At 42.2% G+C, this 23,259-nt stretch overlaps 1 protein-coding gene across 3 annotated transcripts in view; it reads right to left on the reverse strand.

Moving 5' to 3' along the window:
- Window positions 1-254: 254 nt before the first annotated feature.
- The window catches only part of AHNAK2 (AHNAK nucleoprotein 2), a 97,460-nt gene continuing 74,455 nt past the window's right edge, over window positions 255-23,259 (reverse strand). For all 3 annotated transcript variants that reach the window (XM_039352519.1, XM_039352521.1, XM_039352520.1), the window contains 2 exons: window positions 6,946-21,367; window positions 255-4,454 (listed from right to left, as the gene is read on the reverse strand). In XM_039352519.1, coding sequence (XP_039208453.1) covers window positions 829-4,454; window positions 6,946-21,367 — 18,048 coding nt within the window. In that variant the 3' untranslated portion in view covers window positions 255-828. The remainder of the gene's footprint in view (window positions 4,455-6,945; window positions 21,368-23,259) is intronic.

Here is a 23,259-nt window from a genome sequence, read left to right on the forward strand (position 1 = left end):
ATGCTTATTCATACCACATCCTGATTTCAAATATGTACATGAAATAAGAATTTTAAACTTAAAGAACTCTTTAAAAATCTATGGCTCTATAATTGCAAATTGCAGGTTAGAGATCAAAGCTTACTATTTAAGTAGGTTAAAGCCCTGTGTAATTTGCCAAATACCACAAGATGGCAATGTTTTAGAAATGTTATATCCTGCTATATTTTTAACTGACTCAATTAATTGTACTGGGTGAAAAAAGTTTCAAAGAATAACTTTTATAACATTTATTTCCATTTATCTACAGTTTACAATAATCTCTGAGTATTCAAAGAATAATGTTTTTAATAAGATAGCAGCATAAATATAATTAAAATAAAATCTGAAAAAGGAGAAATAGATTTCTATTTCTCTCAGCACTAACTTATTACATTTTGCAAATAATCCCAAATAAAATCATTGTAATTTTCAGAAAAAGTATATCTAATCTCTTGCTTTGCTTTGGTTCCTCTAAAATAGATTTGGCAAAATAAGATCTCTACAGAAATTAGCAGAAAATATCTTAGTTGGTTTCATTGGAACTATGGATTTTATTCAATGGTAGGGGTCCATCATCTGTCTGGATTTTTGTATACATGTATTTCATACTGCAGGTAACAAATGTTTCTGGGAAGTCATGAAAGACTATTCCATGAGCTTATAAACACTATTGCAATATAAAGTATTTTAAAGATCATGTGGGTAGCATTCTATTTATTTTGCTGAAATGAAGGCAATATTATTTTCTAATTTTTTAAAATACTTTTCAGGATGATATTGTAATTTCATATGGACGAAGAAACAATTTTATTTTGATGAGTCTTCAGGAGCGTATTTGGGTTTGGCTTTCCCTTTCTCTAAAAGGATCAATTCAGTTCTTGCTGAAGATGAAACAATGGGCTCTGATGATGTATCACCTGAGGTTTCATTTTCTTCTTTCTCTGTGAGTGATAAGGTTTCCTGAGCATCAAAGAAAGTTTCATTTTTTTCTGTTAGACTTTCTTCATCTTTTTCTTCTTCTGAATCTGTTTCCTTTTCTTTGTCCATTTCCTTGCTCTTTTTTGTTGGAGATGACAAACCTAACTTAGGAAATTTAAACCATCCTGTTTTGTCCGCTTCTTTGGCGGTATCACTATCTAATTTGGATGAATCATCTGGCTGAACTTTCTGTAAAGCTTCAGGTTTTGAATCTGATGTTGAGTCATCGGTAGTGGAAGAAAACCCAATACTTGGAAACCAAAGTTTAAATTTACCAGATCTCTTACTATCAAGTTTTTCTTTTTCATCTGTGACCTCATCTGTGCTACTTGTAAATATTGTTTCTTCTGCAGTTTCTGTAGCAGATTTAGATATCTCTATTGACTCAGAGTGACTCTCTGCAAATTCACTAGAAGATTGTATGTCAACTGTAAAGGATTTAAGCTTTGTCAGTGTTGCAGCAGCAGATGTTCCTTCAGTAAATTCATAAGTTACATCCTTATCTTTATCAGATGGTTTCACTTCACTCAAACCAGCCTTTTGTGCTGCTTCTCCTGTACCTGAAAGTTGATGATCCTTATCCTCAAATATTTCACCCATACATTTTGTAGAAGACAACTTGATTGGTACATCTAAGCTCACATGTGATTCCTGGATTTTCACTTTGCGAAGTGAAAATCCAAAGGCAGCAGTTTTAACTTCTGATGGAGGAATCTCAGATTCTTTTACTATTTGAGTGGAGAAAGTTTCCTGTGTTTCAGCATCATCACCAGAGCCAAAGGTAGATTTACTTTCTATTTTTATTTCTTTACTGTCAGTGATTGATCCTTTAACCTGTACTGATGCACTTGAGCTAAATGGATCTTCAGGCTGAAGTTTAATTTCAAGTGGTGCTCTTTGAATATCTGGCTCCTTCGGTGTTGTAATTTTAGTGACTGACTTTTGAATGTTACCGTCTATAGTGTCTATTTTCTCTGTAAAAAATTCAGCACTGAATTCCTTTGGCACTTGTTTATACAGATATACTGTTGTATCTGCAAAAGAAGAGTCTGTAGATGGGAATTTACTTCCAACTTGTGGTCTTTGAATGGCAGGTTCAGACAATGTTGTAATTCTGACTTTTGATTTCTGAATATCATCTCCTTTATCATCTCCTTTATCTTCAGGGAACATAGTCTTGAACTGCAATTGAGAAATATCATCATCAGTAGTATCCTTTATCTCCATTGTCTCTTCTGAAATCAGTTTTTCTCCTTCAGAAATTCTATGTGTGAACTTCGGCATTTTGAATTTGGGCATTTGGAAACTTACTTCTGCATCTCCAGTTTTTTTATCCTGAACTTGGATTTCTTCCTCAGATTTAACTAATGACACCTCAATCTGCTCTTTTGGTGAATCAACCTGAATTCCTGCACCCTGAGATTTACTGCGCAAGTTGGCAAATTTTGGTATCTTGAATTTAGATGCTTTTGTTTTACTTGTTTTCTCTTTCTCTTCTGCTTTCACTTCACCTTCTTTAGGCAAATCTTTTTCAAAGCCCTCAACTGGGAAATCAATGATTTCAAAGTCTTCATCAGTGATTGAAACATCCATTTTAACTTTGGAAAGAGTAACAACAGGCTCTTCTAGGTCAGATTCAATACCGGGAACAATGGCATTGCTCTTTGTGGTAGACCATCCAAACAAAGGCACACTGAATGTTGGCATTTTGAATATACTTTCTTTTCCTTGAGAATCCTTTTTTGGTGACTTCTTTTCAGTCCCCATCTCTTCAGGTTGTGTATCAAGGCTTTGCAAAGGCTCTGTGTCTGTAATAATAGCATCGATTTTCCTTCCCATAGTAATTTCAGTAGATGGTATTTCAGTCACTGCCATAGTATCCATGATTTCAGGTTGCTGAATGGGCATCTCACTTCTAGGGATGTTTCTGTCAATATCCATCTTTGGGACAGTGCCAATGAATTCAGTTTGAGAACTTTGTCCTTCTGCACCATCTTTAACTACATTAGCATACATTTTGGATTCCAGGTCACTAGGTTTTCTGCCAATTTTTTCTGAGGAGTGTAAAAAACTGCCTTCACCCACTAATTGGTCAGTGGTAGATTGCTTTTTTTTCTGTACTATAACATCCTCTTGAGGAAGCATGACTTTTTCTTTTGAGATGTTTTTTTCACTGTCAGGTTCCCTTGAGATGGTTACAACTTTAGGAGATTTTACTTCAACTTGTAATTCAGTAACATGAGCTTCTCCAGTGATGTCTTCAGTTTCAGCATCACTTTTTCTTGTCTTTGAAGTTCGACCAAATGAAGGCATTTTGAATTTGGGCATTTTAAACCAACTCTGAGATTCCTCAGTCTGAATTTCTTCAGAAATTCCTTCATCACTTTTAACTTGTAAGGACTGAGCTTTTCCACCAAGTTTATCATATTCTGTAATCTGAAACTGAGAGACGTCAGATTTAGGTTTTGGTGAAGTGATTCCACTGACTGACAGATCACTTTCTGACAGATCTGAAATTCCAAACTTTGGCATTTTCAGTTTTGGCATCCTAAACTCCCCCTCTGTACCATCAGATTTCATACTTGCACTGTCCATACAAATGTCACCTTTGAACTCTGTTTCTAAACATTTCTGTTCAAATGAACCTTTTGCCATAGGCACCTTAATATCAGTTTTGAATAAGTTGATATCTGTATCTGTCTGGAATGTTTTGGTTTCTTCTTTGATTTCACCTTTCAGCATTTTTACACTTATTTCTGTTTCCTCTACTTTTCTTGTAGTAAAACTGCTTTCTATGTCAGGTATTTGAACCAAAGCTCCATCACCTTCCACTACTATATCCACATCTGCTTTTGGTAGCTTTGTCTTAGACAGTGAGATTTTGGGCATAATTAAATGAGGTCTTTTTATCTGACCTTTTTTGGTGGCTATGTCTACATTTCCATCAGTATGAACTCCTTGATCTTCTGAAAGAGTTACTTTTGGTTCTGTGCCTGTATCATCTGATACTATGTCCAGTTTGGGTTCTTCCAGAGGTTCTTTTATATTTGTTTTAAGGCTTGCTTCCTTTTTAGGAGACCAGCTCAGTGATGGCAATTTGAATTTTGGCATTTTGAAATGTGCCTTTTCTTCTCCATCTAAACTTCCTTCCTTAATTATCTCTCCCTTAGTTTCTGGCTCCTTTCCTGCACCATGTAAATCCTGAACGCCTACTTCTGACTGTGTGACAGAAATATCAGTAGTTGATATTCCCACTGCTGCAGTCTTCACATCAGCTCTAATAATTTGGGGCATTTTTATTTTCTGTTCCAAAACATTCTTTTTTTCACCAAGTATATCAGACTCCATTTCAATTGTTGGAGCTTCCACTGCAACATCAATAATATCCGTTGTTGTTTTTACCCGGGGAACATCAAGGTCCTTTGATAGGCCAATAGCAATATCTGGAACTTTTCCTTTAGAAAATGAGATCCCAGAGTTAGCCATTTGAAATTTTACCTTTTAATTTTCTTATATTACAACTTTAGTTTTTAATTTCTGTTCCACTTATAGATATTTCAGTAGACAGTATTTCTACTCTAATTCCCAATACTTTCATTTTAAGAACCTTAATTCCTGCTATTGACTTATCATTTCTGTCATCAATATCATCTGGTTATAACTCTCATTTTAAAATCTGACACCAAGTGAAGGAACTAAGAGTTTAGGTAAACTGATTTCCATATCTACTGTAGAAGCTTTAATTGTTGGTCTAAAAAATGTTTTGTGCTTGGAACCTTAACTTTAGTCATTTTAATATTTTTTTTATATCATATTCAATGGTTTTTATCCAATATTTCTTGTCAAATATACTTTTCTTCCTTAGAAACAGACACTGCCATGTCATTATTCAGTGACAGCACACAGGTATTTCAGCTTTATAATCTTTCATTTTTAGCAAACTAGAATGAAGCCTTCTAATAGTCCTTTCCTCCACAGTCAGGTTTAATTAAAATTCTATTCTTTTGTTTCAACTGTAAACAAGAGATCTTCTCTGCTTGCCTTAATAACAGTGGAACCACTAGAGTCTTTCTTGAAGTCCAGCTAAATAAATTTTCAATTTTGGCATCTTAAAATTATTTTTTTCTTATGTCTTTAATTTCATTTTAATATCTTTGCTGATTAAATCTTACCACCATTGTGTGCTATAAAATATCTTCAGATGAAAGGACAATATCTATCTCTGAACTTTTAATACTGGATTTCAATATAAGGAATCTTTCATTGGTGAAATCTGCATTTTTATACATGAAAAACCTGACACTACTTCAGAGATTTCAGATGATCTGACATCTAAAGTTTTCATATCAGAATTTACATAAAAATATCATCTCAATCTTGCATACATTTTCATCTTTCCCTTTGAAAAGTCAGCCTTTCTCTTAGCTTGCTAAAATCAGAATCAGTTGATACACTTTTAACTCCTAAATTGGAATAAATGTAGTCAATAAACGTTAAGTCAAATCTAGCCCATTCAGCCAGAATAATATTGCTAGTAGGCAAGTTTTCACTTTTGTCATATTTAGAAGGAACTATTTAAATCTTTGAGAAACCAAAATTAGGTATATAAAAACTTAGACAAATTGATATTTATACCACCAACATGACAGTGAGATTCCAAAATATCCATGTTGATACAGGAACTCCTGTATCAGATCTTTCCAAACTACAGTGTTACTTCTGACAATTAAGTTCCCTCACACAGATAAAATTACATATACAGTATACTCAGTGTGATAGGAACAACTTGCAATTCTGGTCTTACAATGTTTCCTTCAGACAGAATGTCAGTTTTGTAGGAAAAAAATATTACAAAAGAATAAATCTTAGGCTTGTAAAATTTACTACATTTCTTCATATTTCTCTAATGATCTAGAACTATTTTCAATGTTAGAATCTAATTCAACATCTTCAGAACACAGAACATCTGTACATATTCAGAACAGAATTATCCAAGGCTGGGAAGTCAGCAACTATTTTCAGTAATTAAATATCTTATTTAGTAATTTTAGATTTTTTTGAGTGATGGCACAGACACCCTCATGTGAAAATTTATATATGAGATTAATAATTCATGAACTCAGCATTGCAATCAACAGCTGTCATTGCAAGGTCAACTTTCAGACCAGCTTTGAACACATCTGTTTCTGTTAAAGGCAATAAGACTTTTTCCTTTATTGCAATACTCCCATTAGGAGAGAAATTTCCAACTTCGACATTTTGAATTTAAACCCCCCACTTTTCATCTTAACCTTGCGCCCCCCCCCAACCCCATAGAAACATTGCCAAATGGAGGCCATACTATAAGTCAGGAGTTCTATGATCATCTGGAATCTCTACATCAGATGCTGAAACACCAATGTCAGCCATAAATGCTAATATCTTCAACTGAGATTTAGCTGATGTCCATGTGGTCTTGGGCCCCTACCTTCTGGTTTGGAAACTTCCATGCTGGACATCTTGAACTTGGGCATGGGGATTTACATCTCGCTTCCCTTAATTATGCTTTCAGCCTCCACAACTAATATTGGACTTGATTTTTTTGGAGGGTGAGAGGATCCATTTTCCTTTGGGAAGGAAAATATTTGCCTCAATTTATGACAGGGAGATCTTTGCTTCTGGAGTCTTCAGTTTGGAGACTTTGATGCTAGTCATCTTGATTCCAGACATTTTGCTCTCACCATCCTCTCTGACCTCCATATCCAGGTTGGCCCCTTCAATTTCCACTACTGGCAGTTTTACAGTATTTCAGCTTCAGGTTCATCAATTAGGATTTCAGATTATATGCTTTGGGGTGGTCTGCTTCTAAGGAACTAGGGTATTAGGGAGCCCAGCAAGGGCATTTGAACCTTTGAACTTATTACCCCACCACCAAGCTCAAAACTCTCCCCTGCACAATAACCTTACCTGAAGAAGCTTGTACTTCTATGTTGGGAGCTTGCAGCTCCACAGTGACTGGGACCCAGGGAATCTTTACTTCACGGGCTGCTATTCCGATGTCGCCCTCCAATTCAGCTGTCTTAAGCTGGGGTTTTGTAATGCTGAGCTCAACTTTTGGAAGAGAGGTGTGTACATCAGGCATGCTGGCATCTGCATCTATTTTGGGTCCCTTGATATCAGATTTGGAGAACCCCATGCTGGGCATCTTGAACTTTGGCATGTGTATTTTCATCCTGCCTTTTTCACGACCGCCTTCTGCCTCCACCACTTTGCTGGTGGCCTCAGAATCAGGCAGTTCGGCATTAGCTTTGGAAAGGGAGATGTCTACCTCAACTTTTGGAAGGGAGATGTCTACTTCTGGTGCAGTGAGTTTTGGGGGCTTGACACTAGGCAACTTCACTTCAGGCATTTTGATCTTCCCCTTCTCTTCAACGTCCACGTGCAGGATTGGGGCCTCCATGTCAGCTTCAAGCTCTGAAGAGGGCAGAGTGATTTCCATTTGCAGATTTGTTTTGCGAAGGTCTCCTTCCATGGAAGGTATGATGACTTCTCCCTCTGGGACATCTTTCGCTTTGGACTTTGAAATACCAAATTTGGGCATTTGGAACTTGGGCACTTTGAATTTACTATCCCCGCTTTCCAGCTTGACATCGGGGCCCTGCACAGAAACCTTTCCAGATGGAGGCTCTATGGCTATGTCGGCAGCTTTCAGTTCCAGGCTGGCCGAACCTGTTTCAAACTTTATTTCAGGTTCTGATATGGTGATGTCTCCTTCCTTCACCTCAGGTTTCTGAAACTGGAGCTCAGGTTCGGGAAGAGTAACGTCCACTTTAGTCATACTGACATCCACATCGACTTTGGGGCCCTTGATGTCTGGTTTGGACAATCCCCTGCTGGGCATCTTGAACTTTGGCATGTGTATCTTCAGTGCTCCCCTGTCGATGGTGTCTTCAGCCTCTGGCAATTTTACGGCCTCTGCACCATCACACACTTCAACTTTTACTTTGGGAACGGTGACATCAGCCTCAACCTTTGGCAGGGAGATTCCAACCTCTGGCCCTTTGACCTTGGGGACCTTGACACTAGGCATCTTAACGTCAGGCAATTTCATTTTGCCCTCAACAATATCCACTTCTAAGCTAGGTGTATCTACCTCCACTTTTGGCAGCTTAAGATCAGCTTCAAACTCCACAGAGGGCAATGTTGTTTCTGTTTTCAATTCTGTCTTGGGCAGCTCTGCTTCCACAGAAGGGATGCTGATTTCTCCCTCTGGGACACCTTTCCCTTTGGGCATTGAAATTCCAAATTTGGGCATATGGAATTTGGGCATTTGGAACTTCCTATCCCTGCTTTCCATTTTAACATCAGAAACCTTTCCAGATGGGGGCTCTACAGCTATGTCGGGAGCTTTCAGTTCCAAGCTGGCTGAGACCGTTGGAATCTTTACTTCAGGTGCTGATATGGTAATATCTACTCCTTTTACCTCACGTTTCTCAACATGGAGCTCAGCTTCAGGAAGGGAAAGATCCACTTTAGGCATAATGATTTCCACATCGACATTGGGGCCCTTGATGTCTGGTTTGGAGAATCCAATGCTAGGCATCTTGAACTTTGGCATGTGTATCTTCAGTCCTCCCCCTTCGATGGTGCCTTCAGCCTCTGGCAATTTTACAGCCTCTGCACCATCAAACACTTCAGCTTTTACTTTGGGAACGGCGACATCAGCCTCAACCTTTGGCGGGGAGATCCCTACTTCTGGCCCCTTGACCTTCGGGACCTTGACGCTAGGCATCTTTGCTTTAGGAATTTTGATTTTGCCCTTATCTCCAATCTCCACATCCAAGTTGGGTGTATCTACCTCCACTTCTGGCAGCTTAAGATCAGCTTCAAGCTGCGCAGAGGGCAATGTTATTTCTGTTTTCAATTGTGTCTTTGTTTCCACAGAAGGGATGCCGATTTCTGCCTCTGGGACACCAGTCCCTTTGGGCAGCGAAATTCCAAATTTGGGCATATGGAACCTAGGCATTTGGAACTTCCTATCCCCGCTTTCCAGCTTGACATCGGGGCCCTGCACAGAAACCTTTCCAGATGGACTCTCTACGGCTACATCGGGAGCTTTCAATTCCAAGCTGGATGAGCCCGTTGGAATCTTTACTTCAGGTGATGATATGGTAATATCTCCTCCTTTCACCTCAGGTTTCTCAACATGGAGCTCAGCTTCGAGAAGGGAAAGGTCCACTTTAGGCATACTGCCATCCACATAGACACTGGGGCCCTTGATGTCTGGTTTGGAGAATCCAATGCTGGGCATCTTGAACTTTGGCATGTGTATTTTTAGTCCGCCCCTATCCATGGTGCCTTCAGCCTCTGGCAATTTTATGGCCTCTGTACCATCAGACACTTCAACTTTTACTTTGGGAATGGTAACATCAGCCTCAACCTTTGGCAGGGAGATCCCTACTTCTGGCCCTTTGACCTTCGGGACCTTGACACTAGGCATCTTTGCTTTAGGAATTTTGTTTTTGCCCTTATCTCCAATCTCCACATCCAAGCTGGGTGTATCTACCTCCACTTCTGGCAGCTTAAGATCAGCTTCAAGCTGCACAGAGGGCAATGTTATTTCCGTTTTCAATTCTGTCTTCGGTAAGTCTGTTTCCACAGAAGCGACGGCAATTTCTGCCTCTTGGACACCAGTCCCTTTGGGTAGCGAAATTCCAAATTTGGGTATATGGAACTTAGGCATTTGGAACTTCCTATCCCCGCTTTCCAGTTTGACATTGGGGTCCTGCACAGAAACCTTTCCAGATGGAGGCTCTATGGCTATGTCGGGAGCTTTCAATTCCAAGCTAGCTGAGCCCGTTGGAATCTTTACTTCAGGTGATGATATGGTAATATCTCCTCCTTTCACCTCAGGTTTCTCAACATGGAGCTCAGCTTCGGGAAGGGAAAGATCCACTTTAGGCATATTGACATCCACATCGACTTTGTGGCCCTTGATGTCTGGTTTGGAGAATCCCATGCTGGGCATCTTGAACTTTGACATGTGTATCTTTAGTCCGCCCCTATCCATGGTGCCTTCAGCCTCTGGTAATTTTATGGCCTCTGCACCATCAGACATCTCAGCTTTTACTATTGGAAGGACAACATCAGCTTCAACCTTCGGCAGGGAGATCTCTACTTCTGGCCCTTTGACTTTGGGGACCTTGACGCTAGGTATCTTTGCTTCAGGCATTTTAATTTTGCCCTTATCTCCAATCTCCACGTCCAAGCTAGGTGCATCTACCTCCATTTCTGGCAGCTTAAGATCAGCTTCAAACTGTGCAGAGGGCAGTGTTATTTCCATTTTTAATTCTTTCTTGGGCAAGTGTGCTTCCACAGAAGGGATGTCAGTTTCTGCCTCTGGGACACCTTTTCCTTTGGGCAACGAAATTCCAAATTTGGGCATATGGAACTTAGGCATTTGGAACTTCCTATCCCCGCTTTCCAGTTTGACATTGGGGTCCTGCACAGAAACCTTTCCAGATGGAGGCTCTATGGCTATGTTGGGAGCTTTCAGATCCAGGCCGCCCGAGTCCGTTGGAATCTTTACTTCAGGTCCTGATATGGTAATATCTCTTCCTTTCACCTCAGGTTTCTCAACCCGGATCTCAGCTTCGGGAAGGGAAATGTCCACTTTAGGCATACTGACATCCACATCGACTTTGGGGCCCTTGATGTCTGGTTTGGACAATCCCCTGCTGGGCATCTTGAACTTTGGCATGTGTATCTTCAGTCCTCCCCCATCGATGGTGCCTTCAGCCTCTAGCAATTTTACCTCTGCGCCATCAGACATTTCAGCTTTTACTTTTGGAAGGGCAACATCAGCCTCAACCTTCGGCAGGGAGATCCCTACTTCTGGCCCTTTGACCTTGGGGACCTTGACACTAGGCATCTTTGTTTTAGGAATTTTGATTTTGCCCTTATCTCCAATCTCCACATCCAAGCTGGGAGCATCTACCTCCGCTTTGGGCAGTTTAAGATCAGCTTCAAGCTGCGCAGAGGGCAATGTTATTTCTGTTTCCACTTCTGTCTTTGGTAAGTCTGCTTCCACAGAAGGGATGCTGATTTCTGCCTCTGGAACACCTTTCCCTTTGGGCAGTGAAGTTCCAAATTTGGGCATATGGAACTTGGGCATTTGGAACTTCCTATCTCCGCTTTTCAGCTTGACATCGGGGTCCTGCACAGAAAACTTTCCAGATGGAGGCTCTATGGCTATGTCGGGAGCTTTCAGATCCAGGCTGCCCGAGTCTGTTGGAATCTTTACTTCAGATGCTGATATGGTAATTTCTCTTCCTTTCACCTCAGGTTTCTCAACCCGGATCTCAACTTCGGGAAGGGAAATGTCCACTTTAGGCATACTGACATCCACATCGACTTTGGGGCCCTTGATGTCTGGTTTGGACAATACCCTGCTGGGCATCTTGAACTTTGGCATGTGTATTTTCAGTCCTCCCCTATCCATGGTGCCTTCAGCCTCTCGTAATTTTACAGCCTCTGCACCATCAGACACTTCAGCTTTTACTTTCGGAACGGTGACATCAGCCTCAACCTTTGGCAGGGAGATCCCTACCTCTGGCCCTTTGACTCTGGGGACCTTGACCCTAGGCATCTTTGCTTTAGGAATTTTTATTTTGCCCTTTTCTCCAATCTCCACATCCAAGCTGGGTGCATCTACCTCCACTTCGGGCAGCTTAATATCGGCTTCAAGCTGCGCAGAGGGCAATGTTATTTCCGTTTTCAATTCTGTCTTGGGCAGGTCTGTTTCCACAGAAGGGATGCCGATTTCTGCCTCTGGAATACCTGTCCCTTTGGGCAGTGAAATTTCAAATTTGGGCATATGGAACTTGGGCATTTGGAATTTCATATCCCCACTTTCCAACTTGACATCGGGGCCGTGCACAGAAACCTTTCCGGATGTAGGCTCTACGGCTATGTCGGGAGCTTTCAGTTCCAAGCTGGCTGAGCCCGTTGGAATCTTTACTTCAGGTGCTGATATGGTAATATCTTGTCCTTTCACCTCAGATTTCTTAACATGGAGCTCAGCTTCGGGAAGGGAAAGATCCACTTTAGGCATACTGACATCCACATCGACTTTGGAGTCCTTGATGTCTGGTTTGGAGAATCCCATGCCGGGCATCTTGAACTTTGGCATGTGTATCTTCACTTCTCCCCCTTCAATGGTGCCTTCAGCCTCTGGCAATTTTACAGCCTCTGCACCATCAGACACTTCAGCTTTTACTTTGGGAATGGTGACATCAGCCTCAACCTTTGGCAGGGAGATACCAACCTCTGGCCCTTTGACCTTGGGGACCTTGACGCTAGGTATCTTTGCTTCAGACATTTTGATTTTGCCCTTATCTCCAATTTCCATGTCCAAGCTAGGTGCATCTACCTCCACTTCTGGCAGCTTAAGTTCAGCTTCAAGCTGTGCAGAGGGCAATGTTATTTCCGTTTTCAATTCTGTCTTGGGCAGGTCTGTTTCCACAGAAGGGATGCTGATTTCTGCCTCTGGGACACCTTTCCCTTTGGGTAGCAAAATTCCAAATTTGGGCATATGGAACTTGGGCATTTGGAACTTCCTATCTCCGCTTTCCAGCTTGACATCAGAGCCCTGCACAGAAACCTTTCCAGATGGAGGCTCTATGGCTACGTCGGGAGTTTTCAGTTCCAGGCTGTCCGAGTCTGTTGGAATCTTCACTTCAGGTGCTGATATGATAATATATCGTCCTTTCACCTCAGGTTTCTTAACATGGAGCTCAGCTTCGGGAAGGGAAAGATCCACTTTAGGCATACTGACATCCACATCGACTTTGGAGCCCTTGATGTCTGGTTTGGAGAATCCCATGCTAGGCATCTTGAACTTTGGCATGTGTATCTTCACTCCTGCCCCTTCAATGGTGCCTTCAGCCTCTGGCAATTTTACAGCCTCTGCACCATCAGACACTTCAGCTTTTACTTTGGGAATGGTGACATCAGCCTCAACCTTTGGCAGGGAGATACCAACCTCTGGCCCTTTGACCTTGGGGACCCTGACGCTAGGCATCTTTGCTTCAGACATTTTGATTTTGCCCTTATCTCCAATTTCCATGTCCAAGCTAGGTGCATCTACCTCCACTTCTGGCAGCTTAAGTTCAGCTTCAAGCTGTGCAGAGGGCAGTGTTATTTCCATTTTCATTTCTGTCTTGGGCAGGTCTGCTTCCATAGAAGGAACATCGGTTTCTGCCTCTGGGACACCTTTCCCTTTGGGCAATGAAATTCCAAATTTGGGCATATGGAACTTGGGCATTTGGAACTTCCTATCTCCGCTTTCCAGCTTGACATCAGAGCTCTGCACAGAAACCTTTCCAGATGGAGGCTCTATGGCTACGTCGGGAGCTTTCAGTTCCAGGCTGTCCGAGTCTGTTGGAATCTTTACTTCAGGTGCTGAAATGGTAATGTCTCCTCCCTTCACTTCAGGTTTCTCAATCCGGATCTCAGCTTCAGGAAGAGAAATGTCCACTTTAGGCATACAGACATCCACATGGACTTTGTGGTCCTTGATGTCTGGTTTGGAGAATCCCATGCTGGGCATCTTGAACTTTGGCATGTGTATCTTCAGTCCTCCGCTGTCAATGGTGCCTTCAGCCTCTGGTAATTTTACAGCCTCTGCACCATCACACACTTCAGCTTTTACTTTGGGAACGGTGACATCAGCCTCAACCTTTGGCAGGGAGATACCAACCTCTGGCCCTTTGACCTTGGGGACCTTGACGCTAGGTATCTTTGCTTCAGACATTTTGATTTTGCCCTTATCTCCAATTTCCATGTCCAAGCTAGGTGCATCTACCTCCACTTCTGGCAGCTTAAGTTCAGCTTCAAGCTGTGCAGAGGGCAATGTTATTTCCGTTTTCAATTCTGTCTTGGGCAGGTCTGTTTCCACAGAAGGGATGCCGATTTCTGCCTCTGGGACACCTTTCCCTTTGGGTAGCGAAATTCCAAATTTGGGCATATGGAACTTGGGCATTTGGAACTTCCTATCTCCGCTTTCCAGCTTGACATCAGAGCCCTGCACAGAAACCTTTCCAGATGGAGGCTCTATGGCTACGTCGGGAGTTTTCAGTTCCAGGCTGTCCGAGTCTGTTGGAATCTTCACTTCAGGTGCTGATATGGTAGTGTCTCCTCCCTTCACTTCAGGTTTCTCAATCCGGATCTCAGCTTCAGGAAGAGAAATGTCCACTTTAGGCATACTGACATCCACATCGACTTTGTGGCCCTTGATGTCTGGTTTGGAGAATCCCATGCTGGGCATCTTCAACTTTGGCATGTGTATCTTCAGTCCTCCGCCATCGATGGTGCCTTCAGCCTCTGGCAATTTTATGGCCCCTGCACCATCAGACACTTCAGCTTTTACTTTGGGAACGGTGACATCAGCTTCAACCTTTGGCAGGGAGATCCCTACTTCTGGCCCTTTGACCTTGGGGACCTTGACGCTAGGCATCTTTGCTTTAGGAATTTTCATTTTGCCCTTATGTCCAATCTGCACATCCAAGCTGGGTGCATCTATCTCCATTTCGGGCAGCTTAAGATCAGCTTCAAGCTGTGCAGAAGGCAATGTTATTTCCGTTTTCAATTCTGTCTTAGGCAGGTCTGCTTCCATAGAAGGGATGCCGATTTCTGCCTCTGGAATACCTGTCCCTTTGGGCAGTGAAATTCCAAATTTGGGCATATGGAACTTGAGCATTTGGAATTTCACATCCCCACTTTCTAGTTTGACATCGGGGCCCTGCACAGAAACCTTTCCGGACGTAGGCTCTACGGCTACGTCGGGAGCTTTCAGTTCCAAGCTGGCTGAGCCCGTTGGAATCTTTACTTCAGGTGCTGATATGGTAATATCTCGTCCTTTCACCTCAGGTTTCTTAACATGGAGCTCAGCTTCGGGAAGGGAAAGATCCACTTTAGGCATACTGACATCCACATCGACTTTGGAGCCCTTGATGTCTGGTTTGGAGAATCCCATGCTAGGCATCTTGAACTTTGGCATGTGTATCTTCACTCCTGCCCCTTCAATGGTGCCTTCAGCCTCTGGCAATTTTACAGCCTCTGCACCATCAGACACTTCAGCTTTTACTTTGGGAATGGTGACATCAGCCTCAACCTTTGGCAGGGAGATACCAACCTCTGGCCCTTTGACCTTGGGGACCCTGACGCTAGGCATCTTTGCTTCAGACATTTTGATTTTGCCCTTATCTCCAATTTCCATGTCCAAGCTAGGTGCATCTACCTCCACTTCTGGCAGCTTAAGTTCAGCTTCAAGCTGTGCAGAGGGCAGTGTTATTTCCATTTTCATTTCTGTCTTGGGCAGGTCTGCTTCCATAGAAGGAACATCGGTTTCTGCCTCTGGGACACCTGTCCCTTTGGGCAATGAAATTCCAAATTTGGGCATATGGAACCTGGGCATTTGGAACTTCCTATCTCCGCTTTCCAGCTTGACATCAGAGCCCTGCACAGAAACCTTTCCAGATGGAGGCTCTATGGCTACGTCGGGAGCTTTCAGTTCCAGGCTGTCCGAGTCTGTTGGAATCTTTACTTCAGGTGCTGAAATGGTAATGTCTCCTCCCTTCACTTCAGGTTTCTCAATCCGGATCTCAGCTTCAGGAAGAGAAATGTCCACTTTAGGCATACTGACATCCACATCGACTTTGTGGTCCTTGATGTCTGGTTTGGAGAATCCCATGCTGGGCATCTTGAACTTTGGCATGTGTATCTTCAGTCCTCCGCTGTCGATGGTGCCTTCAGCCTCTGGTAATTTTACAGCCTCTGCACCATCACACACTTCAGCTTTTACTTTGGGAACGGTGACATCAGCCTCAACCTTTAGCAGGGAGATCCCTACCTCTGGCCCTTTGACTTTGGGGACCTTGGGTATCTTTGCTTCAGGCATTTTAATTTTGCCCTTATCTCCAATCTCCACGTCCAAGCTAGGTGCACCTACCTCCACTTCGGGCAGCTTAAGATCAGCTTCAAGCTGTGCAGAGGGCAATGTTATTTCCGTTTTAAATTCTGTCTTTGGTAAGTCTGCTTCCACAGAAGGGATGCCAATTTCTGCCTCTGGAATATCTGTCCCTTTGGGCAGTGAAATTCCAAATTTGGGCATATGGAACTTGGGCATTTGGAACTTCCTATCTCCGCTTTCCAGCTTGACATCAGAGCCCTGCACAGAAACCTTTCCAGATGGAGGCTCTATGGCTACATCGGGAGCTTTCAGTTCCAGGCTGTCCGAGTCTGTTGGAATCTTTACTTCAGGTGCTGAAATGGTAATGTCTCCTCCCTTCACTTCAGGTTTCTCAATCTGGATCTCAGCTTCAGGAAGAGAAATATCCACTTTAGGCATACTGACATCCACATCGACTTTGTGGTCCTTGATGTCTGGTTTGGAGAATCCCATGCTGGGCATCTTGAACTTTGGCATGTGTATCTTCAGTCCTCCCCTGTCGATGGTGCCTTCAGCCTCTGGTAATTTTACAGCCTCTGCACCATCACACACTTCAGCTTTTACTTTGGGAACGGTGACATCAGCCTCAACCTTTAGCAGGGAGATCCCTACCTCTGGCCCTTTGACTTTGGGGACCTTGGGTATCTTTGCTTCAGGCATTTTAATTTTGCCCTTATCTCCAATCTCCATGTCCAAGCTAGGTGCACCTACCTCCACTTCGGGCAGCTTAAGATCAGCTTCAAGCTGTGCAGAGGGCAATGTTATTTCCGTTTTAAATTCTGTCTTTGGTAAGTCTGCTTCCACAGAAGGGATGCCAATTTCTGCCTCTGGAATACCTGTCCCTTTGGGCAGTGAAATTCCAAATTTGGGCATATGGAACTTGGGCATTTGGAATTTCATATCCCCACTTTCCAGTTTGACATCGGGGCCCTGCATAGAAACCTTTCCGGATGCAGGCTCTACAGCTATGTCGGGAGCTTTCAGTTCCAAGCTGGCTGAGACCGTTGGAATCTTTACTTCAGGTGCTGATATGGTAATATCTCGTCCTTTCACCTCAGGTTTCTTAACATGGAGCTCAGCTTCGGGAAGGGAAAGATCCACTTTAGGCATACTGACATCCACATGGACTTTGGGGCCCTTGATGTCTGGTTTGGAGAATCCCATGCTGGGCATCTTGAACTTTGGCATGTGTATCTTTAGTCCGCCCCTATCCATGGTGCCTTCAGTCTCTGGCAATTTTACGGCCTCTGCACCATCGCACACTTCAGCTTTTACTTTGGGAACGGTGACATCAGCCTCAACCTTTGGCAGGGAGATCCCTACCTCTGGCCCTTTGACTTTGGGGACCTTGATGCTAGGAATCTTTGCTTCAGGCATTTTGATTTTGCCCTTATCTCCAATTTCCATGTCCAAGCTAGGTGCATCTACCTCCACTTCTGGCAGCTTAAGTTCAGCTTCAAGCTGTGCAGAGGGCAGTGTTATTTCCCTTTTCATTTTTGTCTTGGGCAGTTCTGCTTCCATAGAAGGAACCTCGGTTTCTGCCTCTGGGACACCTTTCCCTTTGGGCAATGAAATTCCAAATTTGGGCATATGGAACTTGGGCATTTGGAACTTCCTATCTCCGCTTTCCAGCTTGACATCAGAGCCCTGCACAGAAACCATTCCAGATGGAGGCTCTATGGCTATGTCGGGAGTTTTCAGTTCCAGGCTGTCCGAGTCTGTTGGAATCTTTACTTCAGGTGCTGAAATGGTAATGTCTCCTCCCTTCACTTCAGGTTTCTCAATCCGGATCTCAGCTTCAGGAAGAGAAATGTCCACTTTAGGCATACTGACATCCACATCGACTTTGTGGTCCTTGATGTCTGGTTTGGAGAATCCCATGCTGGGCATCTTGAACTTTGGCATGTGTATCTTCAGTCCTCCCCTGTCGATGGTGCCTTCAGCCTCTGGTAATTTTACAGCCTCTGCACCATCACACACTTCAACTTTTACTTTGGGAACGGTGACATCAGCCTCAACCTTTGGCAGGGAGATCCCTACCTCTGGCCCTTTGACTTTGGGGACCTTGGATATCTTTGCTTCAGGCATTTTAATTTTGCCCTTATCTCCAATCTCCACGTCCAAGCTAGGTGCACCTACCTCCACTTCAGGCAGCTTAAGATCAGCTTCAAGCTGTGCAGAGGGCAATGTTATTTCCGTTTTAAATTCTGTCTTTGGTAAGTCTGCTTCCACAGAAGGGATGCCAATTTCTGCCTCTGGAATATCTGTCCCTTTAGGCAGTGAAATTCCAAATTTGGGCATATGGAACTTAGGCATTTGGAATTTCATATCACCACTTTCCAGTTTGACATCGGGGCCCTGCATAGAAACCTTTCCGGATGCAGGCTCTAAGGCTATGTCGGGAGCTTTCAGTTCCAAGCTGACCGAGTCCGTTGGAATCTTTACTTCAGCTGTTGATATGGTAATATCTCCTCCTTTCACCTCAGGTTTCTGAATATGGAGCTCAGCTTCGGGAAGGGAAAGATCCACTTTAGGCATACTGACATCCACATCGATTTTTGGGCCCTTGATGTCTGGTTTGGAGAATCCCATGCTAGGCATCTTGAACTTTGGCATGTGTATCTTTAGTCCGCCCCTATCCATGGTGCCTTCAGCCTCTGGTAATTTTATGGCCTCTGCACCATCAGACACCTCAGCTTTTACTTTGGGAACGGTGACATCAGCCTCAACCTTTGGCAGGGAGATACCAACTTCTGGCTCTTTGAGCTTGCGAACCTTGATGCTAGGAATCTTTGCTTCAGGCATTTTGATTTTGCCCTTATCTCCAATTTCCATGTCCAAGCTAGGTGCATCTACCTCCACTTCTGGCAGCTTAAGTTCAGCTTCAAGCTGTGCAGAGGGCAATGTTATTTCCGTTTTCAATTCTGTCTTGGGCAGGTCTGCTTCCATAGAAGGGATGCCGATTTCTCCCTCTGGAACACCTTTCCCTTTGGGCAGCGAAATTCCAAATTTGGGCATATGGAACTTAGGCATTTGGAACTTCCTATCCCCGCTTTTCAGCTTGACATCGGGGCCCTGCACAGAAACCTTTCCTGATGGAGGCTCTATGGCTATGTCGGTAGCTTTCAGTTCCAGGCTGACCGAGTCCGTTGGAATCTTTACTTCAGGTGCTGATATGGTAATATCTCGTCCTTTTACCTCAGGTTTCTTAAGATGGAGCTCAGCTTCGGGAAGAGAAAGATCCACTTTAGGCATACTGACATCCACATCAACTTTGGGGCCCTTGATGTCTGGTTTGGAGAATCCCATGCTGGGCATCTTGAACTTTGGCATGTGTATCTTTAGTCCTCCCCTATCGATGGTGCCTTCAGCCTCTGGCAATTTTATCTCTGCACCATCAGACACTTCAGCTTTTACATTGGGAAGGGCGACATCAGCCTCAACCTTTGGCAGGGAGATCCCTACTTCTGGCCCTTTGACCTTGCAGACTTTGACACTAGGTATCTTTGCTTCAGGCATTTTGATTTTGCCCTTATCTCCAATCTCCACGTCCAAGCTAGGTGCACCTACCTCCACTTCGGGCAGCTTAAGATCAGCTTCAAGCTGCGCAGAGGGCAATGTTATTTCTGTTTTCAATTCTGTCTTTGGTAAGTCTGCTTCCACAGAAGGGATGCCGATTTCTGCCTCTGGAATACCTGTCCCTTTGGGCAGTGAAATTCCAAATTTGGGCATATGGAACTTAGGCATTTGGAATTTTATATCCCCACTTTCCAGTTTGACATCGGGGCCCTGCACAGAAACCTTTCCGGAGGCAGGCGCTACGGGTATGTCGGGAGCTTTCAGTTCCAAGCTGGCTGAACCCATTGGAATCTTTACTTCAGGTGCTGATTTTGTAATGTCTCCTCCTTTCACCTCAGGTTTCTCAACATGGACCTTGACACTAGGCATGTGTATCTTCAGTCCTCTCTCATCAATGGTGCCTTTAGGCTCTGGCAATTGTACAACTGCTGCAGCATCAGACCCTTCAACTTTTTGTTTGGGAAGGGTAACATCAGCCTCAATCTTTGGCACGGCGATCCCTACTTCTGGCGGTTTCAGTTTGGCGACCTTGACACTAGGCATCTTCAGTGCAGGCATTTTGATTTTGCCCTTATCTCTAATCTCCATGTCCAAGCTGGGGCCCTGTATGTCAACTTCTGTCAAGTTAATGTTGGCTTCAATCTCTGCAAATGTTTTGGGGAGGTCTGCCTCTATGGAAGATATGGACTGTTCTTCCTCTGGAACACCTTTCCCTTTGGGAAGTGAAACCCCAAATTTGGGCATTTGTAATTTTAACATGTTAAACTTAGTTTCTTTATCTTCTAGGGTAATGGCTGAGCTTTCTGCAGGAATTTCTTCTGATAGAATATTTCTTTCTCGGTCTGGTGTTTTCAATTCCAAAATGCCCTGGCCTGCTATTGACTTTACGTCAGATAATGAGATGTTGATATCAGCAGTAAGCTCAGGTTTGGTAGCCTTATGGTCAGCTTTGGGAAGGGAGAAATCCATTTTAGGCATTTTGATATCCACCTCAACTTTGGGACCTTCAGTTTGTGGTAATACATACTTGCTAGCAATATTTGTTTCTTTTCCTTTTTCCTCTTTTGGATATTGGGTTTCAAGTTGTACTTTTGAATCTTTTAGCTTTTTTTTCCTTATTTTTGGAATATTTTGTGAAACTTTGATCTGAGAGTCTGTAATGTCTTTAGTATGAATTACTGCTGTTTTCATCTGTGTTTTTACAACTGTAGGTTCTTGTTTTGTAAATTCTATATTGGGTTTTAGTTTCTTCTCTTTGGGTTTTGTAATAGTTACTTCAATAGCAGGGTATTTTTGTGTATGTTGTGGAATTGGAAATACTGTGTCTGATACACCTCTTTTTGGCTCTTTTTCTTTTGATTTTCTGTCTACATTTAATGAAGTATACTCTCTTGTCATTACTTCTGAGAGCTCCATAGTAGTATCATTCTCATATTCTTTGAATGGATTTATTTCATATGGTTCTTGTTTACTTTTGTGCATCTTGAATCCAATAGTTGGAAACTTTAGTTTCTTTTGGCTTTGTTTTTTCATTTTCCCATGAATTTCTTCTGGCTGGAATTGTGATTCTGTATCGGTGCTTGTGGGAGAAACATCTGGAATTCCATGTTCATATGCATCTGATGTACTTCGAGATCTTCTGTGTCCCAAAATCTTCTTTCCTTTAATGGACTGGAATTTTGGCCATGAGAGTCTATCCTTCTTGGTTCTTTTTTGTCTTCCCACTCTTTGTTTTACAATTAAGTTTGCTTTATCTTCTTCTGAGATTGTCTTCTCAGATATTTCCATTGTATCCATTCCCTGGGGAGAAAAATTCTAAAATGAATAGGTTTGTTTATGAAAGTGTATATGGAACATTATTTATGTCATTTTTAATTTTTATTTACAAGGATTATACGATGCCACAGTGAGCTCCCCAAATCTTAATTAAAATAAACACAATTTGTGCAAACAATTATGGGCATCAGGAATAAAATATTTTTTTAAAAAATATAATTTAAAAATTTTGCTTAGCGAAAGAGGCTTGGTAAAATACTACCAACTACTGTCTTTCTGAAGATCACAATGGAAAGGCCCATCCAAATGTCTGGTAGATTACGATTCCTGAGAAGGCACCCTGACTAATGAGTAACAAGGCATGCTTCTGTAGGATTCATAGGTAGTAATGTCTGTTCAAAAGGATACAAGATTTCTTTATTGGATGTTCCTAGATGGGCAGCTAAGATCCAGGCCCTGAACCATTAAAGGTGACAACCAGAGGCTGGAAGTCAACTGGCAATTGGTGTGGCAGTATCAGCATCAATGCTATATGAGGAATGTTGTTTTCACTTTTTAATTAATTTTAAAAATGTTTTATCATGCTTGCCTCTTTTTAAATTTTCTAACTTTTATATACTGTTTTTATTTTTTAATATTTCACTGTACACAGTCCAGACTTTCTTTTTGAGGGAGATAAGCAGTTCAGAAATATGAAAAATCAATCAGTCAACCAACTTAAGATATGAGGAGCAGGATAGAAAGAATGCTGATGCTTCAGAATTTAATATTGGAGAAGACTCCTGAAAATACCATGGATAGCCAAGACAATAAGAAATGGATCAGAATAGCAGAATAACAGAGTTGGAAGGGATGTTGGAGATCTTCTACTCTAACCCCCTCCTCAGGCAGGGCATCCTATATTATTTCAGACAACTTGTTGTCCAATCTTTTCTTAAAACCTCCAGTGTTGGAGCACCCACAACCCAGAGTCTCACTTGAGATACAAATGACCAAGATCAAATTATAATTCTTTGGAATTATAAGGTTAAATGTAAAAATTCTCTAAAATACAAAAAAGGAGGATTGTGATTGCCTGACTTAAAATTGTATTTTGTAGCCTCTTATTTGGTTTGGATAAAATAATTGTTACTATTAAGAAATAAGAGAATGTTAGAACTATAAGAACACAACCTAGAATGAGTTTTGTGATATGATAAAATTAAAGGTTTTATCTTTAAAATATGGAACAGATATAAACCCAAGCTATGCCCCAAAATATTTAATGGCTTCAACAGGCACAGAAAAATGGTTAATATATCAAGATTTATTAGTACAAGAAAATTGAGAAGTTAAGATGAAATCAGGAGAACAAATGACTGCAGGGGATTTATTTATCAATAGTTTTCTTAAGCACAATGAAGGGAAAAGTTTAATATTGATAAAAAGCTACCAGGTATAAGACAAAATGCAATTTGAAATAGAATTACGTATAAATGATGAACATGTATTTGCTAAAATGTACCAACTTTTACTAAGATTTGAAATTAAGTTAAAGAGTGCATAGTAAAGTGGGCTAAGAAATTTGATTAAACATACAAATGACTCAGTTGGAAAGAACGTGATTAAAGGTGGTTGAAATCCACATTCTTTTTTCTTCATCTTTATTCCTTTCCAACCCTTCAATATTTTTTCATGTTTATCTTTTATCTTTGTAAAAATTCTTTAATAATTATTTGGACATATTATACAGGTGGAATTGTGGAAAATCCATTTCTGATCACAGACTCTATTACTTTCTATAGCAGTGGTTCTCAACCTGTGGGTCGGGACCCCATTTGGGGTCGAACGACCATTTCACGGGGGTCGGCAAACAACGCAGCCCGCCATTTTTCCCCCCTTTTCCTTAGCTATGCTACTCCCTTTTATTCTATTGG

Source organism: Crotalus tigris, unplaced genomic scaffold (assembly GCF_016545835.1).
Source record: "Crotalus tigris isolate CLP2741 ecotype Arizona unplaced genomic scaffold, ASM1654583v1 scf7180000018436.2726382, whole genome shotgun sequence".
NCBI lineage: Eukaryota > Metazoa > Chordata > Lepidosauria > Squamata > Viperidae > Crotalus > Crotalus tigris.